Source organism: Melampsora larici-populina (assembly GCF_000204055.1).
Source record: "Melampsora larici-populina 98AG31 unplaced genomic scaffold MELLAscaffold_62, whole genome shotgun sequence".
NCBI classification, from domain to species: domain Eukaryota; kingdom Fungi; phylum Basidiomycota; class Pucciniomycetes; order Pucciniales; family Melampsoraceae; genus Melampsora; species Melampsora laricis-populina.
In genome coordinates this window covers 7,985-24,792 of record NW_006768826.1, presented here as the reverse complement: position 1 = coordinate 24,792, position 16,808 = coordinate 7,985, and the positions used below count along the sequence as shown (strand labels likewise).

General features: G+C 44.9%; 1 protein-coding gene across 1 annotated transcript; it reads left to right on the top strand.

The window, feature by feature from the left end:
- Positions 1–553: 553 nt before the first annotated feature.
- On the top strand, positions 554–2,020 carry MELLADRAFT_93849 (uncharacterized protein; the record flags this gene model as incomplete). Its single annotated transcript, XM_007416645.1, has 5 exons — positions 554–1,026; positions 1,088–1,167; positions 1,225–1,592; positions 1,662–1,946; positions 2,018–2,020. The coding sequence occupies 5 exons, from the start codon at positions 554–556 to the stop codon at positions 2,018–2,020; spliced, it is 1,209 nt and encodes a 402-aa protein (XP_007416707.1).
- Positions 2,021–16,808: the final 14,788 nt, after the last annotated feature.

Sequence of the window (16,808 nt, the reverse complement as noted above, 5' to 3'; positions counted from 1 at the left end):
CACGTCCAAGTTTAAATATCAGTTGTTGCCAAATATGCCATACCCTTCTTTCCTTTTTGTTCTTTAAAAAGCATTTCCCCCCGCTTTACAGTCCATCTACACTGATTATAGGACAAGAGGCCAAATTAGATCATAAGATTGTAACATTGATAGAACCTACTTAAGATTTACTTATGGAATAATGGTAGATGCAAGTGAATATATCCATACTTTGAGGTAAAAACCTTGCACAGGACACGCGAAGACGTGGATATCGAGTGCAAGGGTTATTTGATTTCACAAGGAAATCAAACCATGTCAAAGGAGTGATATGGTAAAGGAGGGATATGATAACAAGTGATAAGATATGGTCCTTTTTGCAGTGCCAGCGTCAGAAAAACAAAACAAAGACCTGGTCCGGCCGCGCGGAGTTGATCTCTACATATGTTGTGTGATGTACATATGGTGTTTTTCAAAACACGAAATTCATTGGGGTCTGACCGTCTGATTCCCTACATTTTATCCATCTAATCGAAAAATCCCCAGCATAACCCATCTCTTATCAGTGATCACAATGCCTTCTAGTACTCGCCGAACCACACGTTCTAACGCTGCCATCGCGGATGGTAATTCAGCATTACCTGCAGCTAAACGCTCACGTCGTCAACCGGCTGTCACAACTTCTCAACACCAACATGCTTCTTCAGCTTCCGCCAACACAGATATGAATCTTTTACCCACACCGGCAGCTTCTCAGCAACCACAAGTTCGATCGAATCAAATCCAACCACCACTATCTGCGCCTACTGATGAACCAGAATTAGATCTAGATGTCCATGAGATCAATTTGCGAAACTATCACCAAGTAATAAAACACTGGCCTCTCGGACGCATTGCAGACCAACTCAATCGTCAGAAATCGTCCAACCACCAGATCAGTGAAGCTGTTATTGCTGAAGGTAAGGCGGTTCTAAAACGTTTAGAAATATCCCTTCACATGATTGCAATGGTTTCTCATATCAACATCCTCACTTTGAAACGTTCTTTGTAAGTTTTTTTTATTTGTTCATCAAGATTTATAACTTTACTAACAGAAACTACTCTTCAGGGGACTTATTGGTGCGACACATGCCGATAATCCTTGGCATAAGTGGCTGAGTTTTGCTAAGGATGCCAACAAGCTACCAAGTACGTATCTTTAATTACACTAATCTTGTCTAAAAGTCTAATCGTCTCATGTTTCAGTGCCAACTCGAGGAGACCCAAATTCAGCAGCCATTCTGGCAGCTCGCAATAAAGCCAACAAACGTGCTTATGACGCGCTCACTTTAGACGAACTTGCCGTGTTCAAATCACCGATGTTCTTTGCTCTCGGTGGTTATCCTGATTATTCAGCCATCACTTTCTCGGACGACGACTCTAGCGATGCTGCCGTTCTTATTCCTGAAGTCCCCAAACTCAGTGAAGCAGATGAGCTTCGATACCGGCCTATCTACGACAAACTAGTGAATACGAAGAAAGTGGACAGGGATCGGGAGCTTAATAAATCTGCGTCTTCTGCTGCCAAGGAGGAAAAACGTTCTCTCCTGAGTTTTAAGAAGATAGCGCAACAAGTATGTCTTCTCATATATTTGTTCAGTTCATAATTGAATACATCTGACGCTCTTTCACTTTGATGATAGCTTGAACGTGATCGTCAACAGTTAGGAATGGATTACTATATCATTGCATGTAGTAACAATGGAGGGGAAGGATGGTGCCGAGAACATAGTAGCAATGAGGATATTGTTCGGTGGGTTGGTGAAAAGGCACAATTGCCGCGGGTTTTTCAACTTTATTGTCAACATGGATCACTATTCGAAGATATCCAAGCTGTTTCTGCTAAGAATGGACTACCTGCAAAGCAGGCATCAACCAACCAATCCGACATTGATAAGAAGGAACTGGGTGGGAAGCTAAATGAGCTTGTATGTAAGTTGAATTTCCTCTAATGTTTCGATTCCAGTCAGAATCTCACCCAAACACCCATGTTTCCTAGTAAATCTGGTTGGAACAGTCGAATATAAGCCTTTCCCTTGCACAGCCAATCCAATTGCTTGCCTCAAAGATCGGAAACTGAAGGTTGAACGTGCCGCCAATTCTGCCATGTCAATCGAAGAATTCAATTTAGGCTTCACAGCCATGAATGCCAAGGCTCGTCGTCACTGGCTCAAAGATTTGAATGAGGGTAAGTTTATACTCTTGAGGGACGTTCAAGGCCAAACTCCTCCATCTGAACCTCAAACCACCAATCAACCACGTCCATCCAACACACAAACCGAACCGCCGGGAAAAACGGCCTACGGTGCGGTGCGGTACGGTCTAGACACCGTAGGCTGCGGTTTGACCCGCTACGGTCATACTGTACCGTAGTGGGGTAAACCCCCAGGAATATGGGGGTGGGTACCGTACCGCTGTCACCGTAATCGGAGTGCATACCACCGTAGTTCGTAGTGAATTGCGATCACTACGGTATCCTCACCCTCAAGTTTTGGATTCCCAGTATGGTAAGCATCAGACGCTTCTGTCCTTATCGATCCCAATCGAGATCCTTACGAGCAAGGGATAGAATTAAAAGGAAAGCAAGGGATTCATTGTCTTGGGTTAGTTCGTTTTGTCTTTGTCTTTTTTTATTTCCTCTTCCTTTGTTTTCTCCTCCTTCGTTTCCTCTTCCTTCGTGCTTTATTCCCTTCATCCCTTCCTTTTATCTGTTATATTTTCATCTTACTTCCCTTTCTGAATTTTAAGCCTTGAGGCTGACACAATGTTCTCTTTATTATCTGCTCCTAAGAGTCCCCAACCCACTCAATCTTCCCTTCGATCTCGTCGCTCTTCTCGTGTTAGCCCAGCTCGTCATGAACCTGGTTTTGTTCCCACTTCGGCCGACTCTCAGAGGTCGCTATATGTACCTGATGAAGAAGAAGCAAGCGAAGATGATCCAGGAGAAGAAGTGATAGAGTCTGAAGCCGGAGAACTTCCACCACCTCATACCCCAACACGACCTTCAGCCCCTCGACCAAAGAAGCGCACCGCAGACTCTGAAGTCCAACCTCAGCCAGCAAAGAAGACTCGCAAGACTACTACTACCGCTGCCAAAGCTAAAGCTAAAGGTACCCGATCAACAGTAACTGTAAGTATTCTAACTAGAACTATGTCTTTTCACCTTATGTTGTTTCATTTTTGTAATTTCTTGGCTTCTTCTCAGGACTTTACAGTACCTACCGGTATCGATGTTGATCAAGTGAGCCCCACCGCGGCTCCCGTCAAGGCATTCCGAACTCAAAGTAAAAGAGTGACACATCTCTTGACGTATTATAAACCCCAACCAGTCCAACTCCCGGATGATGTGAGTTTGTTTCAATCTTTTCTTTATGATTAAGTTAGTGTGGATTCAACTGACCGATTACTTTATAACAGCCGGTAGGGGTTTTGCGTGGATACGAGTGCAAGTATTGTCCCGAGACATTTGCACGGGGTGTAGATGGAAATAGCAACCTCTATGGCCATCGCGACGGCGACAAGAACCGAATTCCATGTGTGGGACGTAGCATTGCGATGAAGGAGAAAGACCATGGACTTCCTCCTACCTATCAAGAACGAAACAAGAAGACCACGTCGACCGAGTCATCATCAGCTGCATTGATGAAAGGCTTTGTAAACCGACCTCCGTTCAACGTCGATATACTCAATGTCTTATTGGTCATATGGCTCTTAAGACATGCCCTTCCATGGGTTCGGTTTCGAGACCCAACGCTCAGGGCAGCCTTTCATCTCACCCATCCCAAGGCCGACCTCAGGAGCCCAACTTGGGCGGCCACTACCGCGAATGAACTATACAGTTCTTTATATGACGGGTTAATCAGCAAGATCAAGGTTTGTCACATCTCCCTTTTGGTTTTCACTACCTTCATCTAATTAATCATCGTTCTGCTGTTTTATACCTTTAGAATAACACCAGTAAGATATGTCTTGTGCATGATGGATGGACAACGAAAGGGAATCGATTAGCATTTATTGGTGTCACTGCCACATGGATCGATTCAGATTGGAAGTATCAATCTAGCCATCTGACTTTGAAATTGGCAACTTGGCACCACTGTGGTGCTTTGCTAGCCAGACCGGTTGGAAAGTTTTTGATCAAACACGGCCTACACAGTAAAGTAAGATTCCTTTTTTCATATTTTTAAATTCATTTTCATTCGATCTTTCATCTTAACTCTTTCTAAATCTTTAATCTTGCATCTAGGTATTGGCACAAACCACCGACTCAGGTTCCAATAATAAGACTATGGCCGATGAACTTGAGAACATGTTCAAGACCGCCGATGATCCAATTTTTTGGAACTCTTCAGGAAATCACGTCCGATGCTACTGCCATAAGCTGGCGCTCGTGGTCAAGCATGGACTGAAGACAATGAATATTGCAGCTGGTCATGTCAAGCCATCGACTCGACCAGGAGCTAGTGTGCCAGTTCCCACCCTTGTCCTCAACACCGGTGATGAAGATCTTGATGTACCCTCATCTTCGGATGAGGATGATGCGGGTTTAGTACCAACAACAACCGATCATGATTGTGAAGATGACGATTCATCACCTCAGGAACCAGGCGACACAACCGAGCTGGTTAAACGTGCTTTGTTGAAGGTCAGCATGTGATATTGTTTTCAAACACCACTTTACAAATTCAAGCTGACTTGCTATTCTACTCTGCAGTGCGATAAGGTCGTCACATTAATATGTTCAAGCTCATCACGCCGACAGTGGTTTAACTCGCGGGCAAAAGCCCACGGCCTCAAGAGCATAATCCATGGATGGGGTGTCCGTTGGAATGCGAAGGCTGATAGCCGAAGGCGTGCAGCGGCTGGGCATGAGGTATTTCAATCAATTTCCACTCATAGATAGTTTATCTGTGGAGGTTTCTCTTACACATCTCATTTTTTGGAAAGAGATCATAAATGGAATGTTACACACCGATTCCAAAACCAACCGATTCTTCCGTGGATTAACTATTTCAGAAGATGAGTGGAATGCAGTGCGTGAGGTAAACAAAGTTCTTGAGGTCAGTTCTTTTCATATCTCTAAGTCTTTGCACCAGTGGGCTCTTATGATTTATCTACACTTCTTCTAGGTATTTGAGCGTGCCACGAAAAGGATGGAAGGAGACTTTGCCTCCGGATGCAAAGTTCTCTCCGAATATCGTAAGGTACAAGCTGAATTGCAGGTACTTCAACAGAGCAGCAACTATCCCAGCCTCGACGAGATGATAACAGAAATGCTCAAGTATCTCAAGCAATATGCGGAAGAGGCTGCTCAAACTGAGGTTGTCCAGCTGGCAACAATTCTCAATCCACGACATCGTATGAATTATATTACAAAATTTTACCCCGAGTTGGAATATCAGGCGCAAACATCTTTAGAGACTTTTTTTCATCAGTATTCCAACCGGATGCCCAAACCACGGGCACCTTCTGTTGAGGTGGTTTTGGTAAGCCAACCTGATGTTAGTGACGATGACGAGGACAACATGTTTCCAGCTGCCCCAGCAACTGAAGCTTCTCAAGACTTACAACTCGAACTCAAACGCTATCTTGAGGGTGCCCATCCAATTGGCAAAGGTACCAGTACTCTTGACTGGTGGGCACTAAGTACCATTTTCCACTTTATCATCATCTTCTCCTTTACTGATATCAAAACATGTTACCTAGGCAAACGCACAGAATTTCCCGGTCTTGGCCACTATGGCTCGGGATGACCTAGCTCTCCCTGCCACGTCGTGCGCAGTTGAGCGAACATTTTCCTCGGCTGCCGACATTGCTGTCTCAAGCCAAGGATCGATGAAACCTTCGACAATCTCACAGGCTGTTGGTTGCCGAGAGTGGTTGAAGAATAAGGAGGTACCCTCGGGCAAATTTCAGGATGCAGTGACTTATCTTTTGGACCATGAGTTGCGAGAAGGGAAGAAAAAGAATAAGGAGATTTGAGTTATATGGTTCTTTTTTCATTTTCTTGTACTTCCACCATCGATTTAAGGATCGATTTAATTTTCATGCGCTGTTCTTTTCATTATTTCTTCCTCTTTCCAAATTGATGACCTAGATACAAACATTTTAATTGAATATGTATCTTTTTATTTCCTTTATCGTTTTGTTTTCTCATATGATTAATATTTTTTGTTTTTTTCGGTTTTTTGGTCGTAGTCAACCGTAGAATACGGTCACTACGGCGACTACGGTACGGTCTGCTACGGCCTGACCGTACCTTAGTCACTGGTTCGAGCTAGTAATAATGTGGACTACACTACGGTTACGGTGATGTTTCGATATTAAACCTCATCGTACCGTAGTCAAGGCCGTAGTGCACTTCACTACGGGCCGGTTTGTGTGTTGGTCCATCCGAACCTCAAACCACCGATCAATCTCGTCCATCTGAAACTCAAACCACCAATCAAACTCGTCCATCTGAACCTCAAACCACCGATCAAACTCGTCCATCTGAAACTCAAACCACCAATCAAACTCGTCCATCTGAACCTCAACCCAACAATCAATCTCCTCCAGCTGAACCTCAACCCAACAATCAATCTACATCTGAACCTCAATCCACTGATCAAACTCGTCCATCTGAAACTCAAGCCTCTCAAGTCACCAGAAGGTCAGGCCTACCAGCTGAAGCTCAAACAACTGAGATAGCTCGCCTCACTACAGGCGCGGCTCAAAATGCTGGGAGCAACGGGGGGGCTACTTGTGATGTTGCATGACTGCCCTAATGGCCGTTATTACTTGTTTTTTTTTTATTCGTCTCATCTTTTCCTTTTTCAGTTTTTTTATTGTCTTTTCTGTTTTTCAGTTTTATATTGCTCCCTTTTTCTCCAAATTGTTAATGACTCTTGGAGTTCTGGATGAAATTTTGATCCCCTTATTTTCAAACTGCAATGCTTACGTCAAACAAAGGTTTTTGAAATTCAACTTCAAATATTACAACAATATATACGTTGTGTTGGCTTTTGTCAACTCCGACCATTGTACATAGTATCGTGAAACTTTCTCGCAGTCTGCTGTCATGTCTGACATTTTCTCAGGCCACATATGAAATTTTTGACATTTATAGGAGTGGAGACTGAGTGAGAGCTGGTGATAGTATCAAATCAATAAGTTTTATGAATGGAGGGTTTGTACTCTGATTTCTTATTACAAACCTGCATACAGCTCAATATCATGACGCCAATCTCGACTCGGTTCACTTGAAATATATACATACGAACACAAAGCTACATTATGTTCTTTTGAACAATTCTCTATAGCTACAATTTTGTGTTTTATGAATGAGTTGATGAGTGATTTCACAACACCGATAAGCAATTTGGAATGCTTTGATACATATTGTGAATCATGATCGGTCCTAAAGCTACCAATGAAAGCAAAAGACAGGCCAAACAACAAGTGCGACACATGAATCGACATGTATTGAAATTATTGAGCTCAGGTGAGAATAATAAGAAGTCTGAGATGCCAATTGTAGTTCATTAGGACAGCCACGATCTCTCACAATTTTCATCCGTTTACTATACATGATACTTTCACCTTGAAGGATACATCAAGTGTATTGTATTAGTGTGGTCCATGGCGTTCTTTGGGTATGAACTTCTTGTCAATTCACAGGGGGAAAAATAGAAGCTCACATAGATGTGAGCAGAGAAAGTTTGGAGGTTTCTCCAAGATTGTTTCCAGTTTGTTTCCAATTTTCTTCCAATTTTCCTCCAGTTTTCTTTCAGCTCATCATCTGATCAAATGGTCAGCATGCATGGCCTGAGCAGATGAGTTAGGCCTTCCTCAGGCTTTATCCCTCAGCCAAGAAGCCTGAGGGAGGGCTAGCTCATCTGCTCAGGTCATGTTGGGCCCTCCAATGCTCAGCCTGCACAGTTGTGGCGAGAGACCCTACCAAATGTGAAAAACACAAGGGGAACCATCCCTTTGGATAATTCTGATCCCAGGAATGCTACTGAGGATTATATGATCAGCTGTGCTGAACTGAGCAGCCCCTCAGCCAATACTCAGTGACATCCTTTGGATACTTCTGATCCCAGGAATTCCACTGAGGACTAGGTGAGCAGTGGTGCTGAACTGAGCAGCCCCTCAGCTAATACTCAGTGACATCCTTTGGATACTTCTGATCCCAGGAATGCCACTGAGGACTAGGTGATCAGCTGTGCTGAAATGATCATCCCCTCAGCTAATACTCAGTGACATCCTTTGGATACTTCTGATCCTTATCCCAGGAATGCCACTGAGGACTAGCTGAGTGGCCCCTCAGCCAATACTCAGTGACATCCTTTGAGATCCTTTGGATCCTCCTGATCCCCGGAATACCACTGAGGATTGGCTGAGCAGCTGTGCTGAACTGAGCATCCCCTCAGCCAATACTGAGTGAAATCCTTTGGACATCTCCAATCCCAGGAATGCCACTTAGGACTAGCTGAGCAGCCCCTCAGCCAATACTCAGTGACATCCTTTGGACCCTTCTGAAGGTGATTCTGAGTATACAGTGATGTGTCAGCTGGGTCCTGAGCACTCATCCATGCTCAAGAGAGGCTCATCCAAGATTAAGATGAGCATGCTTTAGCAAACTCAAGCAATACCTCAGTATTACAGGCTGAGCATGTTGGCACCAAAATGGTGAATTGAAAGAATCTGAAGGAAATTGAAACATTTTTGGAGTTATCAGGAAGGTACCCTCTGCTCGCATCTATGTGAGCTTTTATTTTTCCACCTGTGATTAGTTGGTCAAGAAGCCGCTGATGAAAAACAAGAAATGAAGTTGAAGACTGTATACGTATTAAGCATATCAGACGACACTAGAGACCACGTGAACAACATGGTGAAGAGGTTACAAGATTGAAAGTTGGCATTGTCCAATCGATCTGACAAGACAAGACAGGAAATCAAATAACGTAGGAAAGACAAACTGATACTTGATGTTGTGAGATTGGTTGAAGTTTTTGCTATTGTTGGAATGATCGAGATTTCGTTCAATTGTTGGGCCAAGGCCAAACGGCAAAGCCACCAATAGCACCTTTTGAGTAATTTGTCCGGGAGCATATCATTTTGGTTCGTTTGATTCATGACGTGACGATGTGTGCGTTGATGATCGGAAACTGGGACAGACCAGTCTGGTGTGTTGTGAATCGAGACCAGACTGGGCTGGACTCCGGTTAATGAGTGTGTACTGAGTTCCAGATCAGTCTGGCTGGTGTGGTGGGTGCGACTTGTCTGGCTCATGAAGCCCGCAGACGAGTCTGTTGTATAGCCAAAGACGAGTCTGATCCAGATCAGTCTGGCTGGTGTGGTGTGTATAATATGGCAGCTTGTCTGGCTCATGAAGCCTACAGACAAGTCTGATGAGTCACAGACTGGTCTGACTGGGACTTGAAAATTTTCGAGTTGCCCCGAGCCATGTCAGTCTACAATGGGGCGTCTGGGAGGTCTGGGAAGTCTGTCTATTCTGTTACGGTAGCACACCGTTTGCTTGTGTCTTCTTTTCTTCGGTGTTTTGCCGAGGAATCTGTACTTTACAGGTGAAAAGTGCGATCTACCCGATCAACATGTTCTCTTTCAGGCTTCTGATTTTCTTCAACCATCTGACTTGTCCATTCTAACACTTCTCTTGTGTGAATAGACTCTTACGGGTCAACTTATGTCTTTTGTACATAGTTGTTTTAGTTGCTCACGTGTTTAGTTCAACTAAAATAAATCTTTAACTCTTAGCTAGTAGAGTGAGAGATGTTAGCAGCATTTTACACACTTCATTTCTTCGTGTTCCACAATTGATACTATAGGGGTTCTCAAAGTAGACCTGGTTTGTAAAAACCCGGTTGACCCAGTTGACTTTTTGGCTGTGATCTGTCGAAAAATGTCAACCAAGGATCCCACTATTTTCCGCCCCCGGGACAATATCCGGAGCCCCCTGTCGGAGCAGACCTAGGGGCAACAATCATTGTATTGCCCCCTTTAAAAAATGGGGCTACATGTGGGGCTCCAGCCTATCAATTGTTTTTTTCAAAGGTTTTATTATAAATACCTTTAACATCTCCTGATACGACTTCAACGGCTTCCCACTTCTCAATAACTCTTTTACTCATAGAATATCAAACTCCTCATCTTTTCCAAACCATTCTCTCCAGCTATCTGAATCATACTTGATTCATTGCCTTGATTATCAAATCCTTCTCAAACTAACTTCACCAAAACCTCTGGTTAGCTACACCTTTGACTTTTAATCAATTTATTTTATATCAGTTGATACTTTTTTTGGGTGAGTTTTGCTCCTGACCGATCCAATTTGGATCGGTTGGGAGTTTTTTTTGGGCTTATGCGATGAGCTATACCATGTCGCATTCGCCTGGTGACCACGTTAAGACCTTGAAGCAGTTGACTAAAGTGAGCTCACCTGTGTAATAACCCGTTATATCCTAGTACAGGGTTATGCTTATAGTGCGGACAGTGCGCGGAGGGTATACTTGTTTTCTCTCATACTAGGTGTACCTCTCCTTCTTCATACTGCAATCTAGTTAGCTACTGGAGTCACTCTCATCATTAGTCACTGCGAGCTCTGTTCATAACATATTGCAGTATCTCACCTTTTTTCGCAGTGGACACCGGAATTATAGAACTTAGCATTAATAGACTTAAAATCATTAGGATCAAATTATTTTTTAAAAAGAAAATACGGAAACCAAAAGAACACAAAGAACAAATAGAAAGGGAGATCGATCAATGATATCAAACTTAGATTAGATTGAAACTGAACTTAGAAATACTGCAACAACGGCAAGATTCACAGTACCGGAAGAACAAGGTTCAGATCTTTCGGACGAAACGACTTACTTCGATTCAAACCTAGAAAATCCTACCATGGACGCCGTGCATGCAAGCCTTGAGAATATACTGGAACAACTTACTAATCTAAGCACCAGGATAGACGCCGAAGCTTCGCAGCAACAAGCTACTCAGGAACAAGCTCAAACGACTCAGAATCAATTGAACACCCTGACTGAACAACTTAACGCCGCAATCGCCCAGAACCAAGCAAACCAAGCGACTCCCCCGCAACCGGCACCAACCACCTCTACCATCCCGGCTCCTGCACCCCACACCGACAACTTGACAGCTGCCAATCTCAAACCTATTATGGGAGGTACCAGAGGCCCAAAAGTGGGCACTCCAGACAAGTTCGACGGTACCAAGGGAGACAAAGCAGAAGCTTTCGTCAACCAAGTGGGACTTTACCTCCTCCCCAACGACAGAACTAAGATTGTATTCACACTATCCTATCTCACTGGTGAAGCAAACCAATGGGCGGCACCCTTCTTCAAACGACTCCTCTGTCCGGCTGACGGCGAAGAAGAACTCACCTTCAAGGCTTTCTCAACAGCCTTCAGAGCAACCTACTTCGAATCAGACTGGCAAAACCGAGCTCAACGCGACCTTCGCGCATTGCATCAAACTGGATCGGTTGCTGACTATACAACCACCTTCATGTCGTTAGCTGCGCGCACTGGTTGGGGAGAATCCGAGCATATCAGTCACTACCGTATTGGTTTGAAGCAAGAAGTCCGGGTGAATATGATTCTCAAAACCTTCCCGTCCTGTCTGAGATCACCTCCTACGCTCTTGCGGTCAACAACGAACTCCACCCAGGCACAGCTCGTGCGGCATCTCGAATTGTCACACCCAGCACGTCAAGAGACCCAGACGCTATGGATTTGTCAAGTACTTGTTTTGAATACACACGACCAGGAGTTTCACGAGAGGAAATGGCAAGAAGGAGTGAATGGGGGTTATGCTTTAAGTGTGGAAAGGGGAAACATTGTGCTGCAGACTGTGGAAAGAAGGATGAGAAAGGCAATTGGGTTAGAAGCGGTGGAAGCTCAAGAATTGCTGAGTTGGAGGCTATGATTTTAGAGCTGAAAGGAAAAGGAAGAGCGGATGATTCAAAAAATGGCGAAGCTCGGGACTGAATGATGTGCCTTTCCCGGGCTGTGAAGGTGGATTGATGGAAATTGGGACTATTAAATGTTTGAAACGCAATGCATATGATCCTAGGTTTTTCATTTCATTACCTGTGTCCCCATCCCATCCACGTGCCACATCCAAACCCTTTGCCCTGTGCCTCCTCGACTGTGGAGCGACACAGGAGGCTATAAGTGACAAGTTTATTAATCAACACGAATTGCCAACAATCAAGCTAAGTACACCAAGGACGGTCAGCGCTTTCAACGGACAGGTCAAGACGCTGAACAACGAAGCCCGCCTATTTATCAATGAAGATCAAGAACCGACGACCTTTATCGTCACCCAACTAAAGGACTCTTATGATGCATTACTCGGCATGCCTTGGTTCCGCCGACACGGTCACAAGATCGACTGGCAACGAGGCATCTTCAACTCTGAACAAGGACCAATCAACATCGCGACCGCGGAGGCGGTCTTGCCACGACCAAACAAACCCTTGGATGAGGACGCAAGGGAAGCTAGGAATCGTGACCAGGGGGTATGTGTTGAAAAACACGCTAGTACCCCCGCGATGTGAGTACTATTTCTCTACTTCAAACCAAACCGTAGAAACAGCTGGCAAGCTTGTTCACTTCCTAGAACAGCAAGACCATACGATCACACCAACTTCACCACCGGCCGGACCCTTCCAGACAACAAGTGACTATGTCGCAGCTGTTACTACAGCTTCTTCCAATCCGCAACCACCCTTGACGACCCAGGAGGAGATCAAGAGGGAAGCTAGGAATTGTGAAGAGGGGGTAGGTGTCAAAGACACGCTAGTACCCCCGCAACGTGAGTTCGATAATGCCCTAACCATGACTACGTGTGAAACAGCTGGCAAGCAGACATCTTTCCTACAGAAATGTAAACCCGAGACTGAACTGTGTGCAGCCGGCGCGTTGTGGTCTACAGCGGCAAAGATTGCGGTGAAGGAGAAGAATGACTTACACAAGAAGCCGGTGGAGGAGCTAGTACCAACACAATACCACAAGTACCTCAACATGTTCCGTAAATCAAAGGCCCAGACGTTACCTCCTCGAAGAAAGTACGACTTTCGAGTGGAGCTGGTACCTGGGGCGACTCCTCAAGCGGGTAAAATTATACCACTATCTCCAGCAGAGAATGAGGCTTTGAGTACAATGATCAAGGAAGGATTGAGCAACGGCACAATACGTAGAACAACATCACCGTGGGCCGCACCAGTGCACTTCACCGGGAAAAAGGATGGTAACTTAAGACCATGCTTTGACTACCGCCGACTCAACGCTCTCACAGTCAAAAATCGTTGTCCATTGCCGCTAACAATGGATTTAATTGACAGTCTGTTAGACGCCAAAAGGTACACAAAACTAGATCTGAGGAACGCGTACGGTAACATACGAGTAGCGGAAGAGGACAAAGACAAACTAGCCTTCATCTGCAAGGAAGGGCAATTCGCGCCCCTCACAATGCCTTTTGGACCCACCGGAGCACCTGGATGTTTTCAATATTTCATACAGGACATCCTACTAGGCCGTATTGGTAAGGACACAGCCGCTTTCCTGGATGATATTATGGTTTTTACAAAAAGCGGTGTCGACCACAAAGACGCTGTGGACAGATTACTGGCAACACTCGACGGACACTCTCTCTGGCTGAAGCCGGAAAAGTGTGAATTTTCCAAATCAGAAGTCAGCTACCTTGGCCTCGTAATCTCAAAGAACCGGATTAGGATGGACCCCGCCAAAGTCAGAGCAGTGACAGAGTGGCCAGCACCTAAAAACACATCAGAAGTCCTGCGCTTCATTGGGTTCGCAAACTTTTATCGTCGTTTCATCAACCAGTTCTCAAAGAAAGCACGACCACTCCACGACCTGACGAAGAAGGACACAGCTTTCTCATGGACGGCGGAACGGCAAGCCTCTTTTGACAAGTTCGAGACAGCCTTTGCCACGGCTCCGGTTCTCAAAATCGCCGACCCGTATCAGCCATTCATTTTGGAATGCGACTGCTCGGATTTCGCTCTGGGAGCGGTGCTATCTCAACGTAACTTGGAGGATGGTGAGATACACCCGGTAGCCTATCTTTCTTGTTCATTGATACCAGCAGAAATGAACTACGAGATCTTTGATAAGGAGCTGCTAGCATTGGTAGCGTCCTTCAAAGAATGGAGGCAGTACCTGGAGGGGAACCCTCACAGGCTGGATGTTATCGTGTACACTGATCATAAAAACTTAGAAAGTTTCATGACCACGAAGCAGCTCACCCGCCGACAGGCCAGATGGGCAGAAACTTTGTCTTGCTTTGACTTTGTCATAAAATTTCGACCAGGGAGGCACGCCACACAACCCGACGCACTATCACGACGTCCTGACCTCGCTCCGTCTTCGGAAGAGAAACTCACTGTAGGACAACTATTACGCCTCGAGAACATCACCAGTGACACATTTGCGCAAGTGGATTCATTCGAGGCCCAGTTTGAGGAGGAAATCACCGTGGAACATTGGGACGCAACCACATGGTTTGAATTGAACGTATTAGGTGTGGACACGGATGAGGCCAGCGAGACAACATCACAGTCCTGGTCAGATACCAAAATCATGAGTAGAATCCGCGAGCTGACACCCAATGACGAAAGCATTGCTGAGATCATCCACACAGTCGACAACCCAATGTCGAAGATTTTGAAGAACACCACACACGACTACTCAGTAGTGGACGGAGTCCTATATCTTTGAGGAAAAGCCGTGGTACCCGCCGCCGACGAACTACGAACTGAAATCCTCAAAACGTATCACGACAGTAAGGCAGCAGGACACCCAGGCAGGACCAAGACACTTAGTCTTGTACGACGAAATTACACATGGGCAGGACAGAAGGCATTCACAAATCGATATGTTGACGGCTGCTCATCTTGTCAACGTATCAAACCCTTGCTAATGAAGCCTTTTGGTTCATTAGAGCCGTTACCCATACCTGCAGGTCCTTGGACGGACATATGTTACGACTTCATCACAGGTCTACCAGTCTCAAACAACAAGGACAGTATTCTGACAGTTGTAGACCGCCTTACCAAAATGGCACACTTCTTGCCGTGCAAAGAAACCGATGGCGCCGAAGAGTTAGCGGACCTCATGATGAAACAAGTGTGGAAATTACACGGGACCACCTGTGGCACCTGCACCAAGTGACATACAAGTCGACTGTACAGCATGTAATATGATGGACTGGAAGCCGGAGTTTGACAGCAGCGCAGCCCAGATGATCTGGTGCGCTACTTTCTGATACCACAAGTCATTTTTTACAAGTCATATCCCTGATATTTTTTTTTCAGCAATACACAACATAGTATGCCCTCATATCTCACTTTGATTGCATTCAAAAATTCACCATGAGGTTGAAGACACAAGTCAGAGCACTCAGAGCACTCAGAGCGCTCTGAAGACCTCTCAGATCGCTCTGAAGGCCTCTCCAGTTCTCCTGCTTCAACTTTCCTGTATGTAATAGCTCAGCAACCAGCTCAGCCTGTCCTCACTGCCTCTCGCTGGCTCTCACGTATCTCTCAAATCGTATACGGAACTTATTCAACACGAATTCGAATTCAATCGGAGCAGATCGGAGACCTGGAAATGAATTGTATCACAGATTCAAGTGCGAACCTCACAAGACCCGAACAAACCAATCACAATACGACCCAATCTAAAACATCAAACCTCAAATCCGCTATACGATACAATATAAATCCTGACTCAACAGCATCCGACTACCTTTAAACCAACATATCCAATCTCTCGGACACAACCAAATCATTTCTCGACTTCAAGATCGGTGATTCCGACTTAATTTGGATCAATATCTATCTCATCTTCCTCAACCCCATCAAAATCACCTTCGTTGACTTCATATAGGTCTAATTCAAGTTCAGCTTCTTCATCATCATCTAGCAGAGTAGCTTCGACAATTTCGGCTCGCATAGCTTGTTGCCACGTTTGTCTACTTCCTGCCACCAAAGCTGTCCAACGCATCCTAAAGGATAACTCATCTTCTACAGACAGGGCACTGTAAGTCTTTGTCTTGATTAGTAGGTCAGTCATCTTCCAGTTCCATACCATCCACAATCTGGCGTGCTCCTGACTAAGACGGCCATACAGAGCCTTTAGGACAGATTTACTCTTTTCCAAACGATCAGGTATGGGCATTGTTGGCAACCCAGCTACCTCAACGATCCATTGGTTGGCAATTGTGGTTGGGTCGTCATCTGGTAGGATCGTAAGAAGTGAGATTTTGTTTACTAATACATATGATATAGACCTGATTGATCAAGCTCACCATTGAGTGTTAGGGCGGTTTCCAAAATTGACAGCTTCTCTTGCATTTGTAATGCCCAGTTGATCGACTGCCTAAGCTCTCGCCCAACACGACAAACTTCATCATGTGCATGCGTCATGTCTAGGTACGCCCGAATGCCATCCCGTGTATCTCGATCCACGGCCCAAGGTTCATTAGGATGAGTCAGCTGACCAATGTCCCAAAACGGGTCCGCCAATGACATATTTTTTATATCTTCAAAGGGTGGGCATGGGATTGGTTGTCGGGAAGGAAATTCAGCATTGAATTTATCAACATTGTTCTTGTATGTAGTGTATTTTGTTTTCAAAGCGGCTTGTTTATCTCTCAATAGCTTTTTAGTTCTTTGTTGCATTCGAGTTCCTATTGGGTAGATAAACGATGATGAGCATCATAAGATGCGATGATTGATT